The 21,746-nt window shown below is 41.9% G+C and overlaps 1 protein-coding gene across 1 annotated transcript in view; it reads left to right on the top strand.

The window, feature by feature from the left end:
- Nucleotides 1-21,746, top strand: part of LOC126281504 (probable splicing factor YJU2B) — a 65,784-nt gene that overhangs the window by 25,202 nt on the left and 18,836 nt on the right. The window contains exons 2-4 of the mRNA XM_049980519.1: nucleotides 439-650; nucleotides 10,267-10,378; nucleotides 12,884-13,144. Coding sequence (XP_049836476.1) covers nucleotides 451-650; nucleotides 10,267-10,378; nucleotides 12,884-13,144 — 573 coding nt within the window. The 5' untranslated portion in view covers nucleotides 439-450. The remainder of the gene's footprint in view (nucleotides 1-438; nucleotides 651-10,266; nucleotides 10,379-12,883; nucleotides 13,145-21,746) is intronic.

Genomic DNA, 21,746 nt, shown 5'->3' with positions numbered 1-21,746 from the left:
AAGGCCCTAAGTGGTATTAGTTACAAAGGTGGTCATCTTTGCAACAGCAATGGATATCAGGATACTTTTGATAACATAGTGTATCTTACAAGTCACTTTGAATGTACAATTCACACATTCATTTTGAGCAACAGTAAAAAATTTCTGCAAACATCATGTTCCACATTGTAATTAAATATTGGGTGTATTTCTGGAAACAACATGTTCCACTTTGTAATGAAATATTGGGTGAACATGATTCATGGAACTAAATAACAAAATAGTTATAATTGTGTTTCACTGGCTCCATTACATTGTATTTTATTTTTGGATGACTGTCATTGTTGCCATTATGTGATTTACCCCCCTTCCTATTATGCCAGTCACACAAAGCTCAAATGAAAAAGGTAACTGTATCATTTCTCTTTAATGAAAACTGTCATATTTAATATTTTTCAGCTCCTGTAAAGAATGGGTGAACGGAAAGGAACCAATTTGTACTATCCACCTGACTATGATCCCAAAAAAGGTGGACTTAATAAATTCTTGGGGACCCATGCCTTGCGAGAACGTGCTCGCAAGTTGCACATGGGAATCCTCATCATTCGCTTTGAGATGCCATACAATATCTGGTGTGATGGATGTAACAACCATATTGGTATGGGAGTAAGGTAATGTGAAACAATATTTTTCTGTTTGATTCACCGTGAGCATTTAATTGTTGTGTTCAAGAGAATAACGTTGTATGCAAGATCTGTGATCCTACAAAAGATCATTTCATTACTTCAATGCATTCTGTTTAGTTGTTTGACACTTTTGCGACACATTGTTATAACTTAGAATTCCATATGTCGTCCTGGACAGCAGATATTCTTCACCAACAAAAGTTGCATCTGGCCTATCTCAGGAATGTGTAGGATCATTTCTGTTTATGGTATATGTAAGTGATGTAAAAAATTATCTCAGCACCATAACCCCTTCCACTCCCCCTCATCCTCCCCATTCTGTATTTATGTTAGGACACTGATATGCCATTAAGTATCATCATATCAGAAGCTACCAAAAAGTCAATACAAAAAGACGACCACGCTGTAAGAAATACAATTGCAATACAGCCAGTTTCTATCAAGGAAATATGAAAACACCTTAACAGCTGCATAACTAGTAAGTCAGTCGCAGCCACAGCATCAGTGCAGCCAGGATCATCACTTGAACAAGAAGAGGCAGCGCCAGAATCATCTTCAACAAAAACAGCGAGAAAATGTGAGGATCCAACGGAAGAAACAGTGGCCAGTCCATCAATCAGTAGGATAACCATAACACCCCATCACCAAAAGGATTTTTTAGACCAAGGCAAGAGAAACGTAAAGACTACAAGGTAAGCAGTGCTCAGTGCTTCTCAGTCTTCCACCAAAATATGCAATGCATAAGAAACAAAGTGCAACAATTAGAAGTGGAACTGCAGTCTATTGACAGCTCACTTGTTTGCTTAACAGAACATTGGTGTAACGGTTCAGAATTATCAAATGTAGCACTACATTCATACATTCTAGCCTGTCATTACAGTAGAAACACTATGAAATGTGGTGGATCATGCATATACGTGAAAGAGGGGATTATGTATAAAATTAGGAATGACGTCATGGCATTAAGTGAAGATAAACACACAGAAATATCTGCTTTAGATATAAAAAACCTAGATGTATTCCAAAGACTAACAGTACTATGTATTTATCGTGCTCCCAGTGGTGACGTGGACACATTCACTACAAAGTTAACCCAAGCATTAGATATGGTCTCCAGCCCCAAAGGCAAAAATTATCATTTGTGGAGATCTAAACATTAACATGATGAACCCAGATATGTTGTACAATAATTTTCTGAACATTATGTATGCCTATGGTGTATCACCATTAATTAACACTGCCACTAGGATAACCAGACATTCAGCTTCAAGTATTGACCATATGCTAACAGACATAGAGAAAGATAGATGTGACGTTGTCATAGATGACCTTGGCATCGCAGACTATTCCAGTCAGTTATTAAAATTGGGTATAGAATTAGATAATAACACTAAAATACACAAGTACAGTAGGGTTTTCTCTAAGGCAAAAAGAGCTCTATTTGCTGCACTACTTAACAGTGGAACATGGGAGGAAGTGTACAGAGAACCTACTATAAATGGGAAGTTTTCAAAGTTTCTGTCAGTATTTAAATTCAGTTTTGAAGAAGTGTTCCCTAAAGTTCTAAGAATCACTAAATCATGCAACAACAACAGCTGGGTAACCAATGGGATAAGGAAATCTGCTGAAACGCTCAAGCACCTCAGCTCAATGAAAAACTACCGTAATGATTCAGCATTTCATAACTATTATCATAGATACAGAAAGATCTATAGAAAAGTATTGTTAGTGGCTAAAAGGTACCAAAATGACAAATTTATAGAAAAAGCCAGTAATAAAATCAAAGCAGCATGGAAAATCACCAAACAAGAAACTATTAGGAAAAAATTAAAGCCAGTAAACATACAGTTTCAGCACAATGAGACCAAAATAAATGATCCCAAAAAACTAGCAAACTTTGCCAATCAATATTTCAGTAACATAGCTACCAGACTGCAACAGAAGTTCAACAAAACAAAGCAATCACAAACTCTGAACAAAATAGCACACACAATGATGCTACGACCAACCACAGCAGAAGAAGTATCCAATGTTGTGAGTAACCTAAAATGTAAAAATTCAGCAGGCATAGATGAAATACCTGTGTGCTTACTGAAGGACTGCATAGACAACATCAAAGACCCATTAGTGCACATCATCAATGAATCCTTCTCCATGGGTTGCTTCCCAGAAATAATAAAGCATGCAAAAATCCTACCTATATATAAGAAAGGTGACCCAGAAATCATAGAAAACTACAGACCAATCTCATTACTGTCATCCTTTTCAAAAGTCATAGAGACCATAATGAAAAACAGGCTCATGGGGTACTTAACAAAGTTCAATCTTCTGAGTAAAGAGCAATTTGGTTTCCGGGCTGGTAAAAGCACAAATTCAGCTGTAGCTCACTTCTCAAATGTTATCCTCGAAGCAATAGACAAAGGAGACCACATAACAGGGATCTTCCTTGATTTGACCAAAGCATTTGACACGGTTGTTGTTGTTGTTGTTGTTGTCTTCAGTCCTGAGACTGGTTTGATGCAGCTCTCCATGCTACTCTATCCTGTGCAAGCTGCTTCATCTCCCAGTACCTACTACAACCTACATCCTTCTGAATCTGCTTAGTGTACTCATCTCTCGGTCTCCCTCTACGATTTTTACCCTCCACACTGCCCTCCAATGCTAAATTTGTGATCCCTTGATGCCTCAAAACATGTCCTACCAACCGATCCCTTCTTCTAGTCAAGTTGTGCCACAAACTTCTCTTCTCCCCAATCCTTTTCAATACCTCCTCATTAGTTACGTGATCTATCCACCTTATCTTCAGTATTCTTCTGTAGCACCACATTTCGAAAGCTTCTATTCTCTTCTTGTCCAAACTAGTTATCGTCCATGTTTCACTTCCATACATGGCTACACTCCAAACAAATATTTTCAGAAATGACTTCCTGACACTTAAATCTATATTCGATGTTAACAAATTTCTCTTCTTCAGAAACGCTTTCCTTGCCATTGCCAGTCTACATTTTATATCCTCTCTACTTCGACCATCATCAGTTATTTTACTTCCTAAATAGCAAAACTCCTTTACTACTTTAAGTGTCTCATTTCCTAATCTAATTCCCTCAGCATCACCCGATTTAATTTGACTACATTCCATTATCCTCGTTTTGCTTTTGTTGATGTTCATCTTATATCCTCCTTTCAAGACACTGTCCATTCCGTTCAACTGCTCTTCCAAGTCCTTTGCCGTCTCTGACAGAATTACAATGTCATCGGCGAACCTCAAAGTTTTTACTTCGTCTCCATGAATTTTAATACCTACTCCAAATTTTTCTTTTGTTTCCTTTACTGCTTGCTCAATATACAGATTGAATAACATCGGGGAGAGGCTACAACCCTGTCTCACTCCTTTCCCAACCACTTCATTCATATCTGCAAAACAGGGTCCAACAGGTGGAGATCACTCAAACCAACTCCAATCACACCTTTTCACACCTTTCAAACCCAGAATACATCAACATAGGAGTCCCCCAAGGAAGTGTGCTGGGCCCAATCCTCTTTTTAATATACATAAACGATTTTCCACAAAGTGTCAAACATGGTGAATCAGTACTGTTTGCTGATGACAGTAACATCCTAATCAAAGCTGAGTCGCCAAGTGCACTCAATGAAAAAGCTGAGGAAACACTTAAGCATGTATGCCCTAAATGTAAAAAAAAAAACAGCAGTATTAGCTTCCACTCAAACAGAAAACCGAACAGTAGCAAGCTAAAAGTTAATGACGAGCACATAGAATGTGTACCGTCAACAAAATTTTTAGGCATGCATGTCGATTCTCAACTATATTGGACCAAGCACACTGCGGTACTTGGAAAGCGAATAGCTTCAGCATGCTATGCACTTAGGATTATAAATTCAGTGTGTAGTAGCCGGTGTACTAGTACTGCATATTTTGCGTATGTCCATTCTATAATTAGTTATGGCATAACCTTCTGGGGATCAACAGAGCAGAACAGACAAACAATATTTAAGTTGCAAAAACGGGCCGTACGAATCATAACAAAAAGTAGCAGTAGATCCCATTGCACAGAGTTATTTAAATCTTTGGGTATATTGACAGTTCCGTGTGAATACATTTTGCAGACAGTAATATACATAAAAAGACACATTGACCAGTTCCCGATAAACAGTTCCATACATGCACATGACAACAGACACAGACAACACTTACACCTCTATAGGAAAAACAAATCAAAAACTCAAAATAGCATGTTATATAATGGAATTAAATTATACAATAAACTTCCACAAGGGATCAAAGACATAAGCAAAATAGATAACCTGAGGAAATCGCTAAAAAAATATCTCTCGGAAAAGTGCTTTTATACTGTCAATGATTACTTGAGATGATGTGAATGCATAGAAATATGTAAAAATTAGCAACTGTGTCATTAAGTGGTTTAAAAATGCATCTTGTTATAATATTCATGAATTCCGATTGTGACAATTATAAATTTGTGTACCTATTGTATATACTCATGTTGCAACATCCATACAATCCTGATTGTCTACGGATGGATAAATAAATAAATAAATAAAAAATAAATAAAATAATCAATATAATCTTAAGGAAGAAATAAATCACCATTTGCATCATAAAAGAACTTGAAACAGCCAAATGAAACATGCATACAGCTAAATACACTTTCTGAAGTACAGCTGCTAGTGCAGCACTATAGCATGTACCTGCGTCCTACTTTGTTCATAATTTTGGAGGACTTTGTGTTAATTCAGTAACATTATAGATTTTACAGATCACTGTGCAAGGTGAAACAGCCAATGAAGCTTATTATTCAGACACTCAGCAGAATATCGCATGGGTGACATATCTGTGCTCTGTTGCACAGTACATGCTGCAGTAAAAAGCAGTGACAGGTTGAAACTGTGTGCCAGACCAAGATGTGAACATTGATACCATCCTCATGGAGCAGTGCACTCCAATTGACATGTCCTAGTTGGTCTGTAAAGCATGCCCAAACAGTAAGATTTGTTGTTCATTGCCCATAAAAGGCTTATATCTGGGTTTGAGTCCTGATCTGCCACAGTTTTAATTTGTTAGAAATACTCCAGATTTTGTGAGCTACAGATATTCACAGTGTGGAAAAATAAAATTACACTGAGATTTGAGTTCTCCACAGGGGACACTGCCTCAACTTAGCACTATCCGTAACGTAGCACTGTCTGTGTGGGTGAGGAGGTTTGCGTGCTCTGGATCCGGAGGGCTATGCCAGCTTAGCTACCAGAAGGGTCACCCAAGCTGGATAGGCCAAAGGGGAGGAACCAGACAAAGTGTGTCCCACAACAGCCTATTGCTCCTCCTTTCCTGTCCCAAACCTGTCCTCACCAGGTCTTTTTCCTGTTATTTCGCGTTAAATGCATAAGACCTCAATGGCAGCAACAGCAGTGAAAGAGTCTTTTGGAATGGTGAAGCTAGCAGAAGAGGCACCTTTTTTCTTGAGGTACAAAAACAGTACAAGTAGCAACTGTACCCCAGAGGGGCGGCTGCAGACAGCATCTGACTCGTAGTCAGCGGCTGATTTTAGGCTGGTCATCCTACTGCCTATGTGGAAAGTAATGGGAAACTACCACATTACATTCCCAAGCAGTACATGGTATGTCTCTCCATGTGAAAGATACTGGAGTTAAAACTTCCCCTCATTATGATCTCTGGGAGGGGGACACATTGAGAGTAGACATATTCGAAAGGAAGAAAGGGACAGTGAAGGAAGGAAAGATAAGGATTGAGACATGGAATGTGAGGACACTACTGCAAGCAGGAAAGCTAGAGAACGCAAAACGGGAGATGAAAAGGAACAGATTAGATGCCCTCGGTTTGTGTGAACTGAGATGGGGAGAGAATGGCGAGATAGAAAGTGGAGATTATAAGCTCTTTTACTCAGGGGAAATCAAGAGTGTTGAAAACAGAGTAGGAATATTGATAGGACAAAAGCTGAAAAATTAGGTAATAAAAGTACAATATATTTATGGAAGACTAATGATGTGACTGAAGGGTAGTTCAAAAGATTTGGTGTTAATACAGGTATATATGCTAACCAGCCAGCATAGAGATGCTGCCAAAGAAATACTAGGAATTAGAGTATCTCAAAGTACCAGGAAAGAATGGATAACAGAAAACATGCTGAAAAAGATGGAAGAGCGGGGAAAGTAGAAAATGTAGAAACTGAAGAAGGCAAAAGAGGTACAGGAAACTGAAGAAGCAAGGGAAAAAATGAATGAAACAGAAATGCGACAAAATAGAGAAAATGGAGGAAGAGGGAAAGTATGAAATGATGTATAGGCTGGCTAGTGAGATAGTTTTTGAACATAAAAGAAAGAGGAATAACATGGAAATATAAAGAGCAGATGGTACTCTAGCAGAATAACCAAGGGTAGGGTTTTGGAGCATATACTGTATTCAAACATTATGAATCACCTCGAAGGGAACGATCTATTGACACGTAATCAGCATGGCTTCAGAAAACATCGCTCTTGTGAAACGCAGCTAGCTCTTTATTCGCACGAAGTAATGGCCGCTATCGACAGGGGATCTCAAGTTGATTCCGTATTTCTAGATTTCCAGAAAGCTTTTGACACCGTTCCTCACAAGCGACTTCTAATCAAGTTGCGGACCTATGGGGTATCGTCTCAGTTGTGTGACTGGATTCGTGATTTCCTTTCAGAAAGATCGCAGTTCGTAATAATAGACGGCAAATCATCGAGTAAAACTGAAGTGATATCAGGTGTTCCCCAGGGAAGCGTCCTGGGACCTCTGCTGTTCCTGATCTATATAAATGACCTGGGTGACAATCTGAGCAGTTCTCTTAGATTGTTCGCAGATGATGCTGTAATTTACCGTCTAGTAAGGTCATCCGAAGACCAGTTCAGCTGCAAATCGATTTAGAAAAGATTGCTGTATGGTATGTCAGGTGGCAGTTGACGCTAAATAACGAAAAGTGTGAGATGATCCACATGAGTTCCAAAAGAAATCCGTTGGAATTCGATTACTCGATAAATAGCACAATTCTCAAGGCTGTCAATTCAACTAAGTACCTGGGTGTTAAAATTACGAACAACTTCAGTTGGAAGGACCACATAGATAATATTGTGGGGAAGGCGAGTCAAAGGTTGCGTTTCATTGGCAGGACACTTAGAAGATGCAACAAGTCCACTAAAGAGACAGCTTACACTACACTCGTTCGTCCTCTGTTAGAATATTGCTGCGCGGTGTGGGATCCTTACCAGGTGGGATTGACGGAGGACATCAAAAGGGTGCAAAAAAAGGGCAGCTCGTTTTGTATTATCACGTAATAGGGGAGAGAGTGTGGCAGATATGATACACGAGTTGGGATGAAAGTCATTACAGCAAAGACGTTTTTCGTCGCGGCGAGACCTTTTTACGAAATTTCAGTCACCAACTTTCTCTTCCGAATGCGAAAATATTTTGTTGAGCCCAACCTACATAGGTAGGAATGATCATCAAAATAAAATAAGAGAAATCAGAGCTCGAACAGAAAGGTTTAGGTGTTCGTTTTTCCCCGCGCGCTGTTCGGGAGTGGAATAGTAGTGAGATAGTATGATTGTGGTTCGATGAACCCTCTGCCAAGCACTTAAAATGTGAATTGCAGAGTAGTGATGTAGATGTAGATGTAGGTTTTGAACAGATGGCAAGAATACATTGAATGTCTGTATAAGGGGGATGAAATACAAAGCGAAATTAACGTTGAAGAGGAGCAATATGTGCTGGAAGATGGAAAGGCTCTTGAAGAGTCTGGGAAACAAGGCAAGAAAAGACATAGTTTACCTCTGTAACAAGGTATATGACAAAGGGGAATGGCCTGAGGACTTCCTTGCAACAGTTATGATACCAATAGAGAAAAAGAGAAATACTAAAAAATGTGAAGAGCATAAGACCATCAGTCTAATTTCTCATACAGCTAAAGTCATGCTGAGAGTGTTGAATAAAAGACTCTATGGCCAGCTGGATAGAGGGATTGCAGAGGACCAGTTCGGATTTAGAAGAGGAAAAGGAACAAGAGATGCTATTCGACTGTTAAGAACTATAGGGGAAAGATATATGAAAAAAGTAGAGAAATCTTTGCTGTTTTTATAGATTTAGAAAAGGCTTTTGACAGAGTTCAGTGGAACAAGCTGATGGATGTTTTGAAGAGGAAAGGAGTAAATTGGAAAGAGAGATGACTGGTACAGAATGTATATTTACACCAGAAAGTAAGAATAAGGATTGGAAATGAAATGTCAGAAGGAAGCAGCATTGGACGACGTGTTAGACAAGGTTGTTGCCTTTCCCCACTGTTGTTTAACGCGTACCTTGAAGAGATTATTGCGAAAGTCTTAGATGGGAAAAGAGGAATATGTATTGGTGTAAAGTGAATAGAATGTATAAGATTTGCTGGGGTGACATGGTATTAGTGGCAGAAAGTGAGTGGACAGTGAGTAACAGGCTGAAAGATCTGAATGAAGCTTGTGTGGAATATGGGATGTAAATAAACACAGCAAATACAAAGAGTATGGTCATCAGTACAAGACACAGATTGTCCAATATTAAAATAGGACAATCTTAGATTAGCCAAGTAAGTGCATTTAAATATCTTGAAAGCACAATAACTGAAGATTTGAGTTGTCACCAGGAGATGAAAACTTGAATTTCTATAAATTAGATAAGGGTCTAAGGAAAAGGTTTGGCAAATGTTCTGTCTGATGTGTCACACTATGTGGAGCAGAAACATGGACACTGAGACGAGAGGATGAAAAAAAGGTTAGTAGCATTTTAGATGTGGATGTGGAGGAGAATGGAGAAAATAAGCTGGATGGAAAGAGTGAGTAATGAAACAGTATTGGAAAAAGTTGGTGAGAGATGATGTCCGCTGAAGGTTTTAAGAGAAAGGAAGAAGAACTGGTTGGGACATTCATTGAGAAAGAAGTGCTTGCTAGTAGATGCTTTGGAAGGATTGGTTTGTGGGAAAAGACTGAGAGGAAGGAGATGCAAGATGATAGATGACATAAAGGGAAGAGGAAATTATGAAGACCTGAAGAGGATGGCAGAAGACTGGACAGCCTGGAGAACTAGCATGTGAAAACATGCCTTTTGGCAGAACACTGTTGATGATGAGATTTGAGTACGGAACCAATGAGCATATTCTTTATTTTTGCTAGGCATTAAAGACATTTGATAACAAACTGTAGCTGCTAGAAAGGTGGATCGATTCTAAAAGGTATTAAAACTTTTGACACATTGCACTACTTGTCATCCATTGCTCTTTGTTGCAGCTGTATTGTATTGCTGAATTAGAAAAATCTGCCAGTTTGTGCTAAGTGTACTGATAACAAAACAACGTACTGAAGGTTTATCTCTGTATCAGTCTTCTCTTCTCTCTCTCTCTCTCTCTCTCTCTCTCTCTCTCTCTCTCTCTCTCTCTCTCTCTCATAGAATGCATTGTGTATTGCCATTGCTGCTTTCTCCCTCTCTATATTCAGAATTTGTACAGGGTAATTTATTTATACATATGAAAAGAATTGTTTAAATAACATGATTTTTTTCCAGGTACAATGCAGAGAAAAAGAAAGTTGGAATGTACTACAGTACACCAGTATATCAGTTCCGGATGAAGTGTCATCTTTGTGATAATCACTTTGAAATAAAGACAGATCCTGCAGTAAGTACTAACAGCAATCAATTTAGGGAATGATTTGGGTGGATAACTATGGATCATATTTGAAGCCAGCATAAAGATGGATTCTGTAGTCTTACCTATGTGTGGGGTTGTAAAAAGTGTTTGAACTCCCATTTGGTATTACATGTCACAAGGTCAGCTTGTGAATTTCATCAGACTAATATGATGAATTTGGTGGATGCAGTAAATTCCAGGTCTCTGGCCCTGATGTTCACTTGGGCTGTCAGGTTTTGTAGCTTTGTGCAATGTAACTGTTGCTAAATAAAACAAGTCATCATAACTCAGCATTTATTTTCCAACAACTCACAGAAATTTGTAATGGTTGGCATCAGATATGTTTACACACTGCTGCTATTGGTTGGTGTCACAAAAGTTTAAAGTATTGTGGGTCTAAGTGACCTACCATATCATCAATTCACTCTCACATTACCCTTTTGTCTACCAAGAATTTATTTAAAGACATCAGTCTCCCCACCTGTTTAAGGGATGTGATGGCAATAAATGAAGTATAACAACATATTTAATATTAGAATTAAGCTGCCTGAAGGCTGGCTTTATTTTTATTTATAGTAGTATTAAATTAAGAGTTTTTCTGTTGCACATATTAAATTTCTTTGTTGTATATTAATGTCATAGCAGTAATGGGTGAGTCCACCATTATAGTCTCAAACTTGTCTGCCACCATAGCAAATTAAAATAAATGAAATTTTTATGAAATTTAAGAGGCGTGATAATTTTTGTGGAAATTGTTTAATTCTAAAGGAGTTTTATGCTGATTCCACAACTGCTCTTAGATTGTGTGAAAATCTGTAATATTTCTGAATGTATGGAGGATTTAATATTCTCATTTATATTTTAGTGACGTAGTCGGCTGATATGTTTGGATTGCAATATTTTGTCTTCTAGCATCCGTTACTTTTCAAAACAGCCTTTTATTTAAGTTTGAATATTATGAAGCAGCTTCCTTTGTTCATATGTGATACAGTTTTGGAATCAGCCAAACTATTTAGTGTCCCTGAACTTATTATTAATGGCAGCAAAATATGGGGTAATGTATTAAAGTGGCTTCAACATGCTAAGTATGGATTTCTTATACGAATATTAAAACATAATTTTGGAAAGATTGTATGATATCAGTGGAATCAGTAGTACTGTTCTTGGAGTCACAGTCAAGTTTGCTTTGATAATAAATTATGATATTGTGTCTCAATTCCTTCATGACTTTGTATGCATATGACCGTAACATCTGGTATTTAGACGGCTAGGTATATCGGGAGGTGGAAATAAGGTACTGCAAAAGTGTAGTTACTGTTTGATATGAGTTTTGTTTCCAGTTGTTTGTATCGTGTGATATTTATGTTCAGAACTTATTTGTTTTAAAATTGGAGTCATAACATTATAGGTACATGTAATTACAAAGAATAAAGTAAGTACAACACTCAGTTATGTATTTCATTTTCAGTTATTTATATGGTTAGCACCTAGAAGCGTATGGCAAATTTGTCAGACATGGAAAACATAATACAAGCAATAAAGCAAAATTTGATCAAGAACATCTATCGCCTCAATAATAGAATGAAGGGGTTGTTTGGTGCAAACAAGATAACAGTGTGAAAACACTGTAACTTCCATAAACTGCACAGTTCATTTCTTCGGATCAAATTTCAGGACTAAGCTCATCTTTGTATGGTGGTACACATTTCTTATGCTATTTTACATGTTTCTCATAAAAAATGTGCTCTTTGTCATTTATGATTCATCATAATGTTCCATTGCCATTGATTAAGAAGCACTTTAGTCAGTTTATATGGTGGCTGTGGAGAGAAAGAGACCCGTGAAAACCCATGACAGTGATTCACAATGCAAAATTTGTCAGCAGCAACAGACCATTACACTTGTGGAGGGGAGGGAGATGGGAAGAGGGGGGAGGGGACAGTTTGGTACCCCATGTTACACTTTTGCAAGATGTGAGACAATGTCTGCAATGCACACCAAGCAAATATTTCCTTATATTATTTAAGCTGTGTTATGGCAGGAGAGTGTTCTGAATTGTATGCTTCCACCTGGACATTTGTGCAAGGCTTGTAGTCTGTTGATGAGGACTGATGAGTGTCCCAACTAAGCTCTAGTTCAAGTGGGACATGACTAAAAGTCTGTGGAACTTTTTCCAACAGTATTTCAAATACATGTTGTAAGAAACTGCTTTGAGGCTATTTTTAATCAGAAACCTGAAACTTAAACTGGCACCTGTGTACTTGAGTGTAATTATTCATGACTTCCCGAAAGCCGTACATTGCATAATTTACATGAAACTAAATTCATAGATAGCAGAACACACCTCTAATTAGTCTGTTTGGTATGACTCATATTTAGTAGCACTGATTTTCTTTTCTTTATGCTTCATATTTCTATGTTATTCACAAACTGTTCTGTTTGATTTTATTTCATTTATGTGGGTATTTACATTGTTGATTTTCTCTGTTTCAGAATTTTGATTATGTGATAGTGTCTGGTGCCCGACGTCAAGAGAATAGATGGGATCCGACACAAAATGAACAGGTTGTTCCTGAAGATAAGGCAACCAGTAAGCGTCTTTTTGATGATGCTATGTTTAAGTTGGAACATGGTGACAAAGATCAGAAAGGAGCCAAATCTATCATGCCAACTCTTAGTAGGTTAGCAGCAATGCGTGAGGATCGCTGGCAAGATGACTACAGTGCAAATTGTGCCCTACGGCAATCTTTTCGGGTTTGTGTACATTCACTTTATTTTCAAGGCATAAACAATTACTATTAATATTTGTATCTCTCTAATGTGTTATGTAATGCAGACTGGTGTTCCAAGAAGTTTGTTGTTTCCATGTCATCATTACCAGCCTTTTGATATCCACTGCTGAATAATACTGGTGTCAGACTTTTCCTTTCATTATGATCTTGAGCTGCACACATCTATATTTCCCCTACATTTGTATAATCATTAGGTCATTGTCCTGTGCCTTCTTATTTTTTGGCCTCCAGAAAAGTACTCCTTGTCCTTCTACCATACATTTATTTGTCTATACGTCCAGTGCACCTTCCCTTCATTTTCACTACTGTCATAATTACATCCTCCACTCCAGTTTGCTCCCTGACCCAATTATTTGTTTTCCTGTCTCTCTTAGTAATTTTCAACTGCAGCTCTCTATTGCTCATGAAGTAACCCTCAGTTTTTGAATGGTTTTCACATTAGAAGTCCATGTCTCCTTGCCCTAATCAAAATTGATGAGACAAACCAATTGTAACCTTTCCTTATTCAGACACATCAGAAGCTTGGTTTTCCCATAATAGTTCCAGTTCAGTTTTACTCTTCTGTTTATTTGTGCTCCTTTCCATCCTGCTACAAAATCTCATTTTCTGTTTACATGGTTTCATTGTAAATTTGTACTATTTACTTTTCTATTTGCTGATTATACAGTTTTGTAGTCTTATTGCATAATTTGTTTTTCAGAGCTCCTTTCAAACTTTTCCATAAATTATCCTTGTAGTTCATGAAATTATGTGCGCTAGAGGCAAATAGTGCGTGTCATCAGCAAAACAAAGATGGTTCTGTTACATTTCGTAAACACCTATACCTTTTTCATGTCCCCAATACAAGACCCTCAATCCCCCAGGGGCTCAGCATTCACTTGCTGAGTTCGGGCTTGGTGACCCCGGGGTCCTGAGCTGGGGACTGGTCTGTGCCGCCAGTCTCCTGTCACCGTCACCCCCGGACATGCTTCAGCGACCACCGTACGGCACGGCGGTGAAATGTTGTGTGCTGCGGGGAATGGTAATCTTGGCTTGACCGCCTGGATTGGGAGGAAGGCCAACCTCTATAAAAACCCCTCAATCTTTCGGTGTGCTCCGCGCCTAGAAGATGCATGGCTGTTGGGGTGGAACAGTCGCAAGCGGGCAACCTCTGGGGCACCTGCCGCACCCCAGTTGTATAAGGCTTACTCAGGCATGCGGGGCTCTGTCTGAGCGGACCTTTAGTTCCCTAGCTGCTCGTGGGACCACAATGGACCCTTCGACCTCTACATTTCCCCCTACCAGTGGCTTGGGTGGGCCACTGGTAGGAAAACACACCCCATCGAAAAAGCGGCTACGCGATGCGAGTCCTGCAGCGCCTGGTGTTGCTAGAGATTTAACAGACTGTAGTAACAGAGCACATGCTGATAATCAGAATGTGTTTTTGATTATTGAAAGGGAAGAGGGTAGCTTTGAGAGGGTTTCTCCCTTTTACATCCACAAGGGTCTTGAGGGAATTGCAGGAACAATGAAATCTGTAAAGCGACTGCGTAATGGGACTCTGTTAGTTGAGACTTCTAGTTCCCGTCATGTCGCTTCCCTTCGGAAAGCAACCTGTCTAGGAGTGTATGCTATCGAGACCGAGCTCCACTCCACTTCGAATTATAGTAAGGGTGTTGTGACGTGTAGGGACTTGGTGGATATCCCCATAGACGAGTTAAAATCTGAGTGGGCTGACGAAGGTATAGTTGACGTGCAGCATATTATGAAACGAGTCGATGGGGACCTCGTCAAATCTGACTCGTTTATTCTCATGTTCAGTTGCCCGAGACTCCCAGAGCATGTTAAAGCGGGGTTCTTACATTTGCCAGTACGGCCATATTTCCCCAACCCAATGCCCTGTTTTAAATGTCAGTGCTTTGGGCATACTACGTTGGGATGAAATGGAATAGCCACTTGTGGAAAATGTGGTCAGCCTGCCCATGACGGAGCTGATTGTTCATCGTCTGTGAAGTGTGTGAATTGCTCTGGGAGTCACCCTGTCTGGAGCCCGATCTGCCCCATCTATCTCGAAGAATGGAAGGTACAGGAGATTAAAACATCTAAGCGCATCCCCTATGGTGAGGCCAAGAAGCTCTTTAAGGCCATGCAACCTCCTGTGTTTTCAACATCTTTCGCTTCCGCTCTCAAAAAACCGGTACAACTGGCCACTGTTGCTCCGCAAACGGAGGTTGCTAGTGTTAGCACTAATACCTGCGCTTGCCAGTGCACTTGTGCTGCTGCGGTTGTTTTGCAACCTGCGGCTCTCCCCGTTACGTCGGACAAGGCCGTGGTTGCTGACATTGGGGTACTTCCTGCCTCTCACCATATGGAGCCTTCTGCCCAGGCGAGTAAAGCTCCAACTGTTGACAAGGCTCTGCATTCTGAGCCCCCCAAGACAAAGCCTCAGAAGGTGCAGGTTTTGCCTCCTGAGGAGACTAGTCAGCGTCGGTCCGATGACGAGGCCATTGTACTGTCTGACATCTCCCATGGGTCGTCATCGGAGCTTATGGACATTGATGTCGACCGGGGGGCGATCTTCTCGCCCCAGGAACCAGGAATAAATCTGCAGCCAGTATGGGATCACCTCCAAAGCACAGAGGCAGGGTGAAAGTTCAGCCACCCTGATCACTGGCTCCCATATTACAGTGGAACCTGAATGGGTTCAGGACGCATGTGGCCGAATTACAACTCCTTATACGAGAGTGCCCCTTGTGCTTATGTCTCCAAGAGACACTTTTTCGGGTCACTGATGCTCCTTCTTTACGGGGCTATGCCGTATATCGAAAAGATGATCTGACGGGGGAAAGGGCAAAGGATGGTGTTGCGGTTTTTGTCTGTAACAAGCACCCCTCATCTGAGCTCCCTCTCGTCACCGACTTGCAAGCAGTTGCAGTTGACATTCTTGTGGGTCGGAGGCTCACAGTCTGTTCAGTTTATTTACCGCCTCAGGATGCGATAGACTCTGAGGCTCTCACGGACCTTATTAGCCAACTCCCCCGCCCATTTCTTCTTCTGGGGGACTTCAACGCTCATAATGTCTTATGGGGCTCTCCGACTACTTGCCCCAGGGGTCGCATTCTGGAAAGCGTCATGATGTCTGAAGAACTGTGCCTCCTCAACTCTGGTGCTCCCACTCATTTCTGTACTGCTTCCGGATCGTTATAGGCTATTGACCTTTCCTTTTGCTCTCCAGCACTTGCGGATTCTGCTCTGTGGGAGGCTGCTGCTGACCTCCATTCTAGTGACCACTTCCCCCTTTGGATTCGCCTCCTGGATGAGGCTGTGGCATTACCAGTGCTGCCCCGGTGGCACCTCTGCAGAGCTGACTGGACACTTTTCAGCCAACTGGCTGTTTTGGAACACCGTGCCAGTGTCCACGAATGGGTAGACCATGTTACAGCCGTGATCTCCCATGCTGCTGAATTGTCAATCCCACGGTCATCCGGTCATCCCAAGAGGCGTCCTGTCCCTTGGTGGACCACTGAGTGCCACTCAGCCATCCGAGCCCACCGTGCAGCTCTGCGCCGCTTCAGGTGCCGTCCCTCAGCTGACAATCTTGCGGCCTTTCTGGTGACAAGGGCCAGAGTGCGGCGAGTAATTAAAGAGAGCAAACGATGGTCATGGCAATCGTTCTTGAACTCCATCTCTCGCTCCACTACTTCTATGAAAGTATGGGAAGCCATCAGGAGAACTTCCGGGAAACTCAGCCAGCTACCTGTCACGACATTGCTGCATCAGGGATGTCTCCTCACGGCACCGAGAGACATTGCCCAGACACTGGCCATGCATTTTGCGGACTCTACCGCCACTATTAACTGTGATCCAGATTTCTGCCGCTACCGCACTGCCATCAAGAGGAGTCACTTGGACTTCCGGTCTCTAAATTCTGAACACTATAACTGCCCGTTCACAATGTGGGAACTGGATTCGGCACACACTGTGGCTCATGATACTGCATCTGGTCATGATCAAATCCGGTACAGCATGCTGCGGCACTTGTTGCTGCCATCCAAGGAAGTTCTCCTGAACTGTTTTAATATGATATGGTTATACGGCACGTACCCTGACTCGTGGAGGGAGGCGATTTTGATTCCCCTCCTCTAACCAGGGAAGGACCGAACGCATCATAGTAGTTATCGCAGTATTGCTTTGACGAGCTGTTGGAACGCATGGTCAACCGCCGTCTGGTTTGGCTGCTTGAGACCAGGCAGCTCCTTGGCCCCTCTCAGTGTGGCTTTCGGAGATGTCGTTCCACTATAGACAACTTGACCCTGCTTGAGGCCGCCTTCCTACGTAACCAGCATTGTCTAGGGGTCTTCTTTGACATTAATAAGGCGTATGACACTACTTGGCGCCACCTTATCCTCAATCAACTCCATGAGTGGGGCTTTCGTTGCCATCTCCCCATCTTCATTCGGTCCGTTCTTTCTCACCGCCTCTTTCGGTATCGGGTTGGTAATGTGCTATCTGATTTGTACGTGCAGGAGAATGGTGTTCCTCAGGGCAGCGTTTTAAGTGTCACTCTCTTTGCCGTCGCTATTAACAGTATCACGTCCACTATCTGGAGTCCTGCCCAATGCTCCTTGTTTGTGGACGATTTTGCTGTTTTCTGTTCTTCCTCCAGTCTTGTCACTGTTAGTCAGCAGTTGCAACTTACAATAAAGCGCTTACAGGTGTGGACTGCAAAGACGGGTTTTACCTTTTCTGCAGACAAATCTGTGTGTGTTCATTTTAATCGTTCTTGGCGTCCTTTTACCTCCCCTGAATTGCATCTGAGGGACACCGTTCTTCCTTTTAGAGACACTGTGAGGTTCCTGGGCCTCACTTTTGATTCCAAGTTGTCGTGGTTGCCTCACCTTAAGGACCTCAAGGTGCGGGCCCTGAAGGCACTGTATATTTTGAAGTGTCTGAGCCATCGGTCCTGGGGAGCAGATCGGGCGAGTCTGCTGCAGTTTTATAGGGCTTTCGTCCGATTGCGTCTTGACTATGCTTGCACCGTGTATGGGTCAGCAAGGCCTTCATATCTGAAGATCCTTGACGCAGTACACCATGAGGGTATCAGGCTGGCCACTGGTGCCTTCCGTACCAGTCCCATCCCCAGCCTGTGTGCTGAGGCAGGGGAACCGCCGCTTGCCGTCCGGTGGAAGCTCCCCATGGTGCGACGGGTGTGTCATTTCCTTTCCTGTCCTACCTCCCCTGCGTACCCTACCATTGCCCGACCGCCTATGGAACGTCTCTTTTCCAGTCGTCCCAGGGCAACGAGACCATTTGGGATTCGTGCCAAGCATTTGCTTGAGTCCCTTGGTGTGGAGCGTGTGGCCCCTCCAACGACAAGGTTTTACTCGCCTGCCTCCCTGGTTGCTCCAGAGGCCCAGCATCCTTCTAGGCTTGTCGGAGAACTGGAGGAACTGCACTCCAGCATTTGTTTTTACCTCCTTATTTTACGATATTTTAAACCAGCATCCAGACCATGTACCTGTATTCACAGATGGCTCTAAACAGGGGGACTCTGTTGGTTGTGTTGTTGTTTTCCCTGATCGAGTCGTCAAGTTACGGCTTCCTGCGGCGTTTACCATCCTTGATGCCGAATTGTTTGCAATCTTGCGGGCATTGGAGCAGATGAGATGTGTCCCAGTCTTAAGTTCTTCATCTGTTCTGACTCCCTGAGTGCCCTTTAGACCATGCAACACTTGTACCCAGCGGATACGGTCGTCCAGAACATCCATGATGCCCTACTCCACCTGCAACGGCAGGGGAAGGAGGTTTCTTTCTGCTGGGTGCCGGGGCACGTGGGTATTAGGGGAAACGAACTGGCGGATGTGGCTGCCAAAGATGCATGTTCCCTCCCTCACGTTGTTGAATGTGACGTCCCCCTCCATGCTGTAACCTCCCTTTTGCGTTTTCGTGTTATGCATCAATGGGAAGAGGAGTGGCTGGCAGTTGCTGACAATAAGCTGCGTCTGGTAAAGGCCACTACGCGACCATGGCGTACATCCTACCAGTCATACAGGCGGGATGAGGTTCTCCTCACTCGCCTCCGCATCGGGCACAGTCCCTTAACGCATGGTTTTTTACTCCAGCGGGAGGACCCCCCAATCTGCAGTGCTTGTGGCATCCAGATTACTGTCCGCCACATTTTACTTGACTGTCTTTTATTCTCTGACCAGAGGGCGGTGGTTTCTTTGCCACCAGATTTGCCCTCTATTTTGCAAGACGACGCAGCGACTGTGGTTAAGGTCTTAAGGTTTTGTGTCCTGTCCAATCTGTTGCCTCGGATTTTAGGGAGAGGGTTTTAATGTGCTGCTGGGTGACTGGCTCACCCATGTTTTAGGTAAGAGGTCCGCCAGTCACGATTACCTCCTTGTTTCCCTTTGGTTTCTGTTCTCTTTTCCTTGTGTTTCCTTTCCTTTTTTAGTGTGTTCCTTCTCCTCTTGTTTTGCCTCTGTATGTGGGGATTTGGAACTGTGTCAGATCTGCGTCTTTTAGCCATTCTCCTTGATCGCTGTTCGTCTTAGTCTCTTCACTGCATGTGTTCCTGTTTTTATGTGCTTGGGCGCTGATGACGACGCTGTTCAGCGCCCGTAAACCTCAAACACACACACAAGACCCTCAACATTTTCTTTGAGGCTGCGTAGGTTTTGGTTTTGCAGTCCCCAATATAGATCACAAAAGTTGATTACACTGAAACACAAAATAAATGATATATGGTTTATAACCTTTACTGATTCAGTGGATTGTTCAGAACAACAAATGAAAATAATGGGGAGTAGCACAACTGGAATTACATTGGAGTAAACAAGTAGTATGTGAGGCAGAAAATAACTGCATAGCTGAATGGCAGAAAATAACTGCATAGCTGAATGGTATAGTAGTTTCCCGAAGTAGAAGTGAATAGCAGTAGGCAGACGTCACTGTACCCATATCCCAATCAGGCCCAGGTGCAACACGGAGCACCATCAAAGGGTGTCCACAGGGCTCTGTTTGTGGTCCAGAGTTCTGGACTGTTGGTGTGGAGCCATTAATGAACAAGCTTCAGAGTATAACAAACACTGGGGGCTGCATCATCTATGCAGGTGATCTGGTAATTATAGTGTCTGCTAACACAAGGACTAAATTAGAGGAAAAAGTAGGGTAGTTATTGAAAAACTAAGCAACTGGTGCATAGAAAAAACTAACAATAGCAGTGCATAAAGCAGTCTATATGTTACTAAAAGGAACATTATCAAGATTGAGAGATCCAGCAAGCAGAATAATGGCCATCCTATGTACAGAAAAGGAATTACCATCGATGAAAAGCAGAACTTCCAAGCACACATAGAAATGAGACACCTTAAAATCGTAAATAAAGTAGCAGCAGTTGCCCAAAGAAGTTTTCAGCTGCCACTAAGTGTGATAAGAATGTATCACAATGCAATCTGACTTGCTGTTGTGGGCTACGGGTGGGGCGTTTGGGCTCAAAGAGCCAGAAAGGTAAGGACAGCACAGGCTCTACAGTGACCAAAGAGAAGTGTACTTCAAAACATGACACATAAAGAACAACACTGACTGAGACATTGCCAGTGAAATTAGGCTTGCTAAATCTAGATGCAGCAGTAAGAAAGAGAGGTGCCCAGTATTGGCTCAAAATGCATGAATATAAGGTCAAGAAGCTGTATTGAGCAAGGAAATAAAAGGATACATTGATAGAGAATGTCAAGAAATCTGGGACAGTGGAGAAACAGGAATGAGAACCAACCAGTTTCTTCGTAACATAAGACAAAGAAAAGGAATGACATACTTCCTTCCGACCAAGGGAGCTATACATTATCTGTTGCGACATGGACCATATCCCAGTACTTACCAAAAATAGGACAGTGCCCACAAACACCTGTGAATGTGGAGCAATGGGCTCCCCAGGAGGTGTGTCATTAGACAAGATGTTACTGACAGACAGGAATGAATTTGGAAATGCAACAGTCTACAATATAATAAGGAATGAAGAACTATGGCATAAGCTGAACTCACTTACAGCTAAGATATTGGCTTATGAACCACAAACTCAGAATGCTGAGAGACAACCAAGAAGGGGCCTTACATCATGATAACGAGACATGCCACATACAACAACATTCTGGAAGCAGTGAGAAGATGAGCCTCAGGGAGGACCAGGAAGGACTTCCTCAGACCTGACAGCCACCTTGGGTGCCCAGCCCCTTCGAGTCCTGTGTTGCACATCAGTATGCCAGAGAATAATCATCCAGGCAAATGAGAGATCCAGCTGGGTTCTAATACCAAGAACAGTAGTGTTGTGTACTGTTGTGTAGTATAGTGTTGTATTAGTGTAGTCCAGGATAACAAATTACAAAATTTGTGATCTACCAATCCCGCATAGTGTAATAGACCAGTAGTGTGTGCCTTCTGGATTTGGGATGCGCAGATATCTGTGTACCAGATGTCCAAATGGTAGTATCCAGACTTTTTTTAGTTATTTTTTAATGTAGTTATTTTATATAATTTTCCCCCATTAAATAGCATTTGGAGACCATTAGAATTGTTCATGGTCA

The sequence above is a fragment of the Schistocerca gregaria genome, chromosome 7 (assembly GCF_023897955.1).
Source record: "Schistocerca gregaria isolate iqSchGreg1 chromosome 7, iqSchGreg1.2, whole genome shotgun sequence".
NCBI classification, from domain to species: Eukaryota; Metazoa; Arthropoda; class Insecta; order Orthoptera; family Acrididae; genus Schistocerca; species Schistocerca gregaria.
Note: the sequence above shows the minus strand (reverse complement) of the source record. Positions and strands in the feature narration are given on the sequence as shown.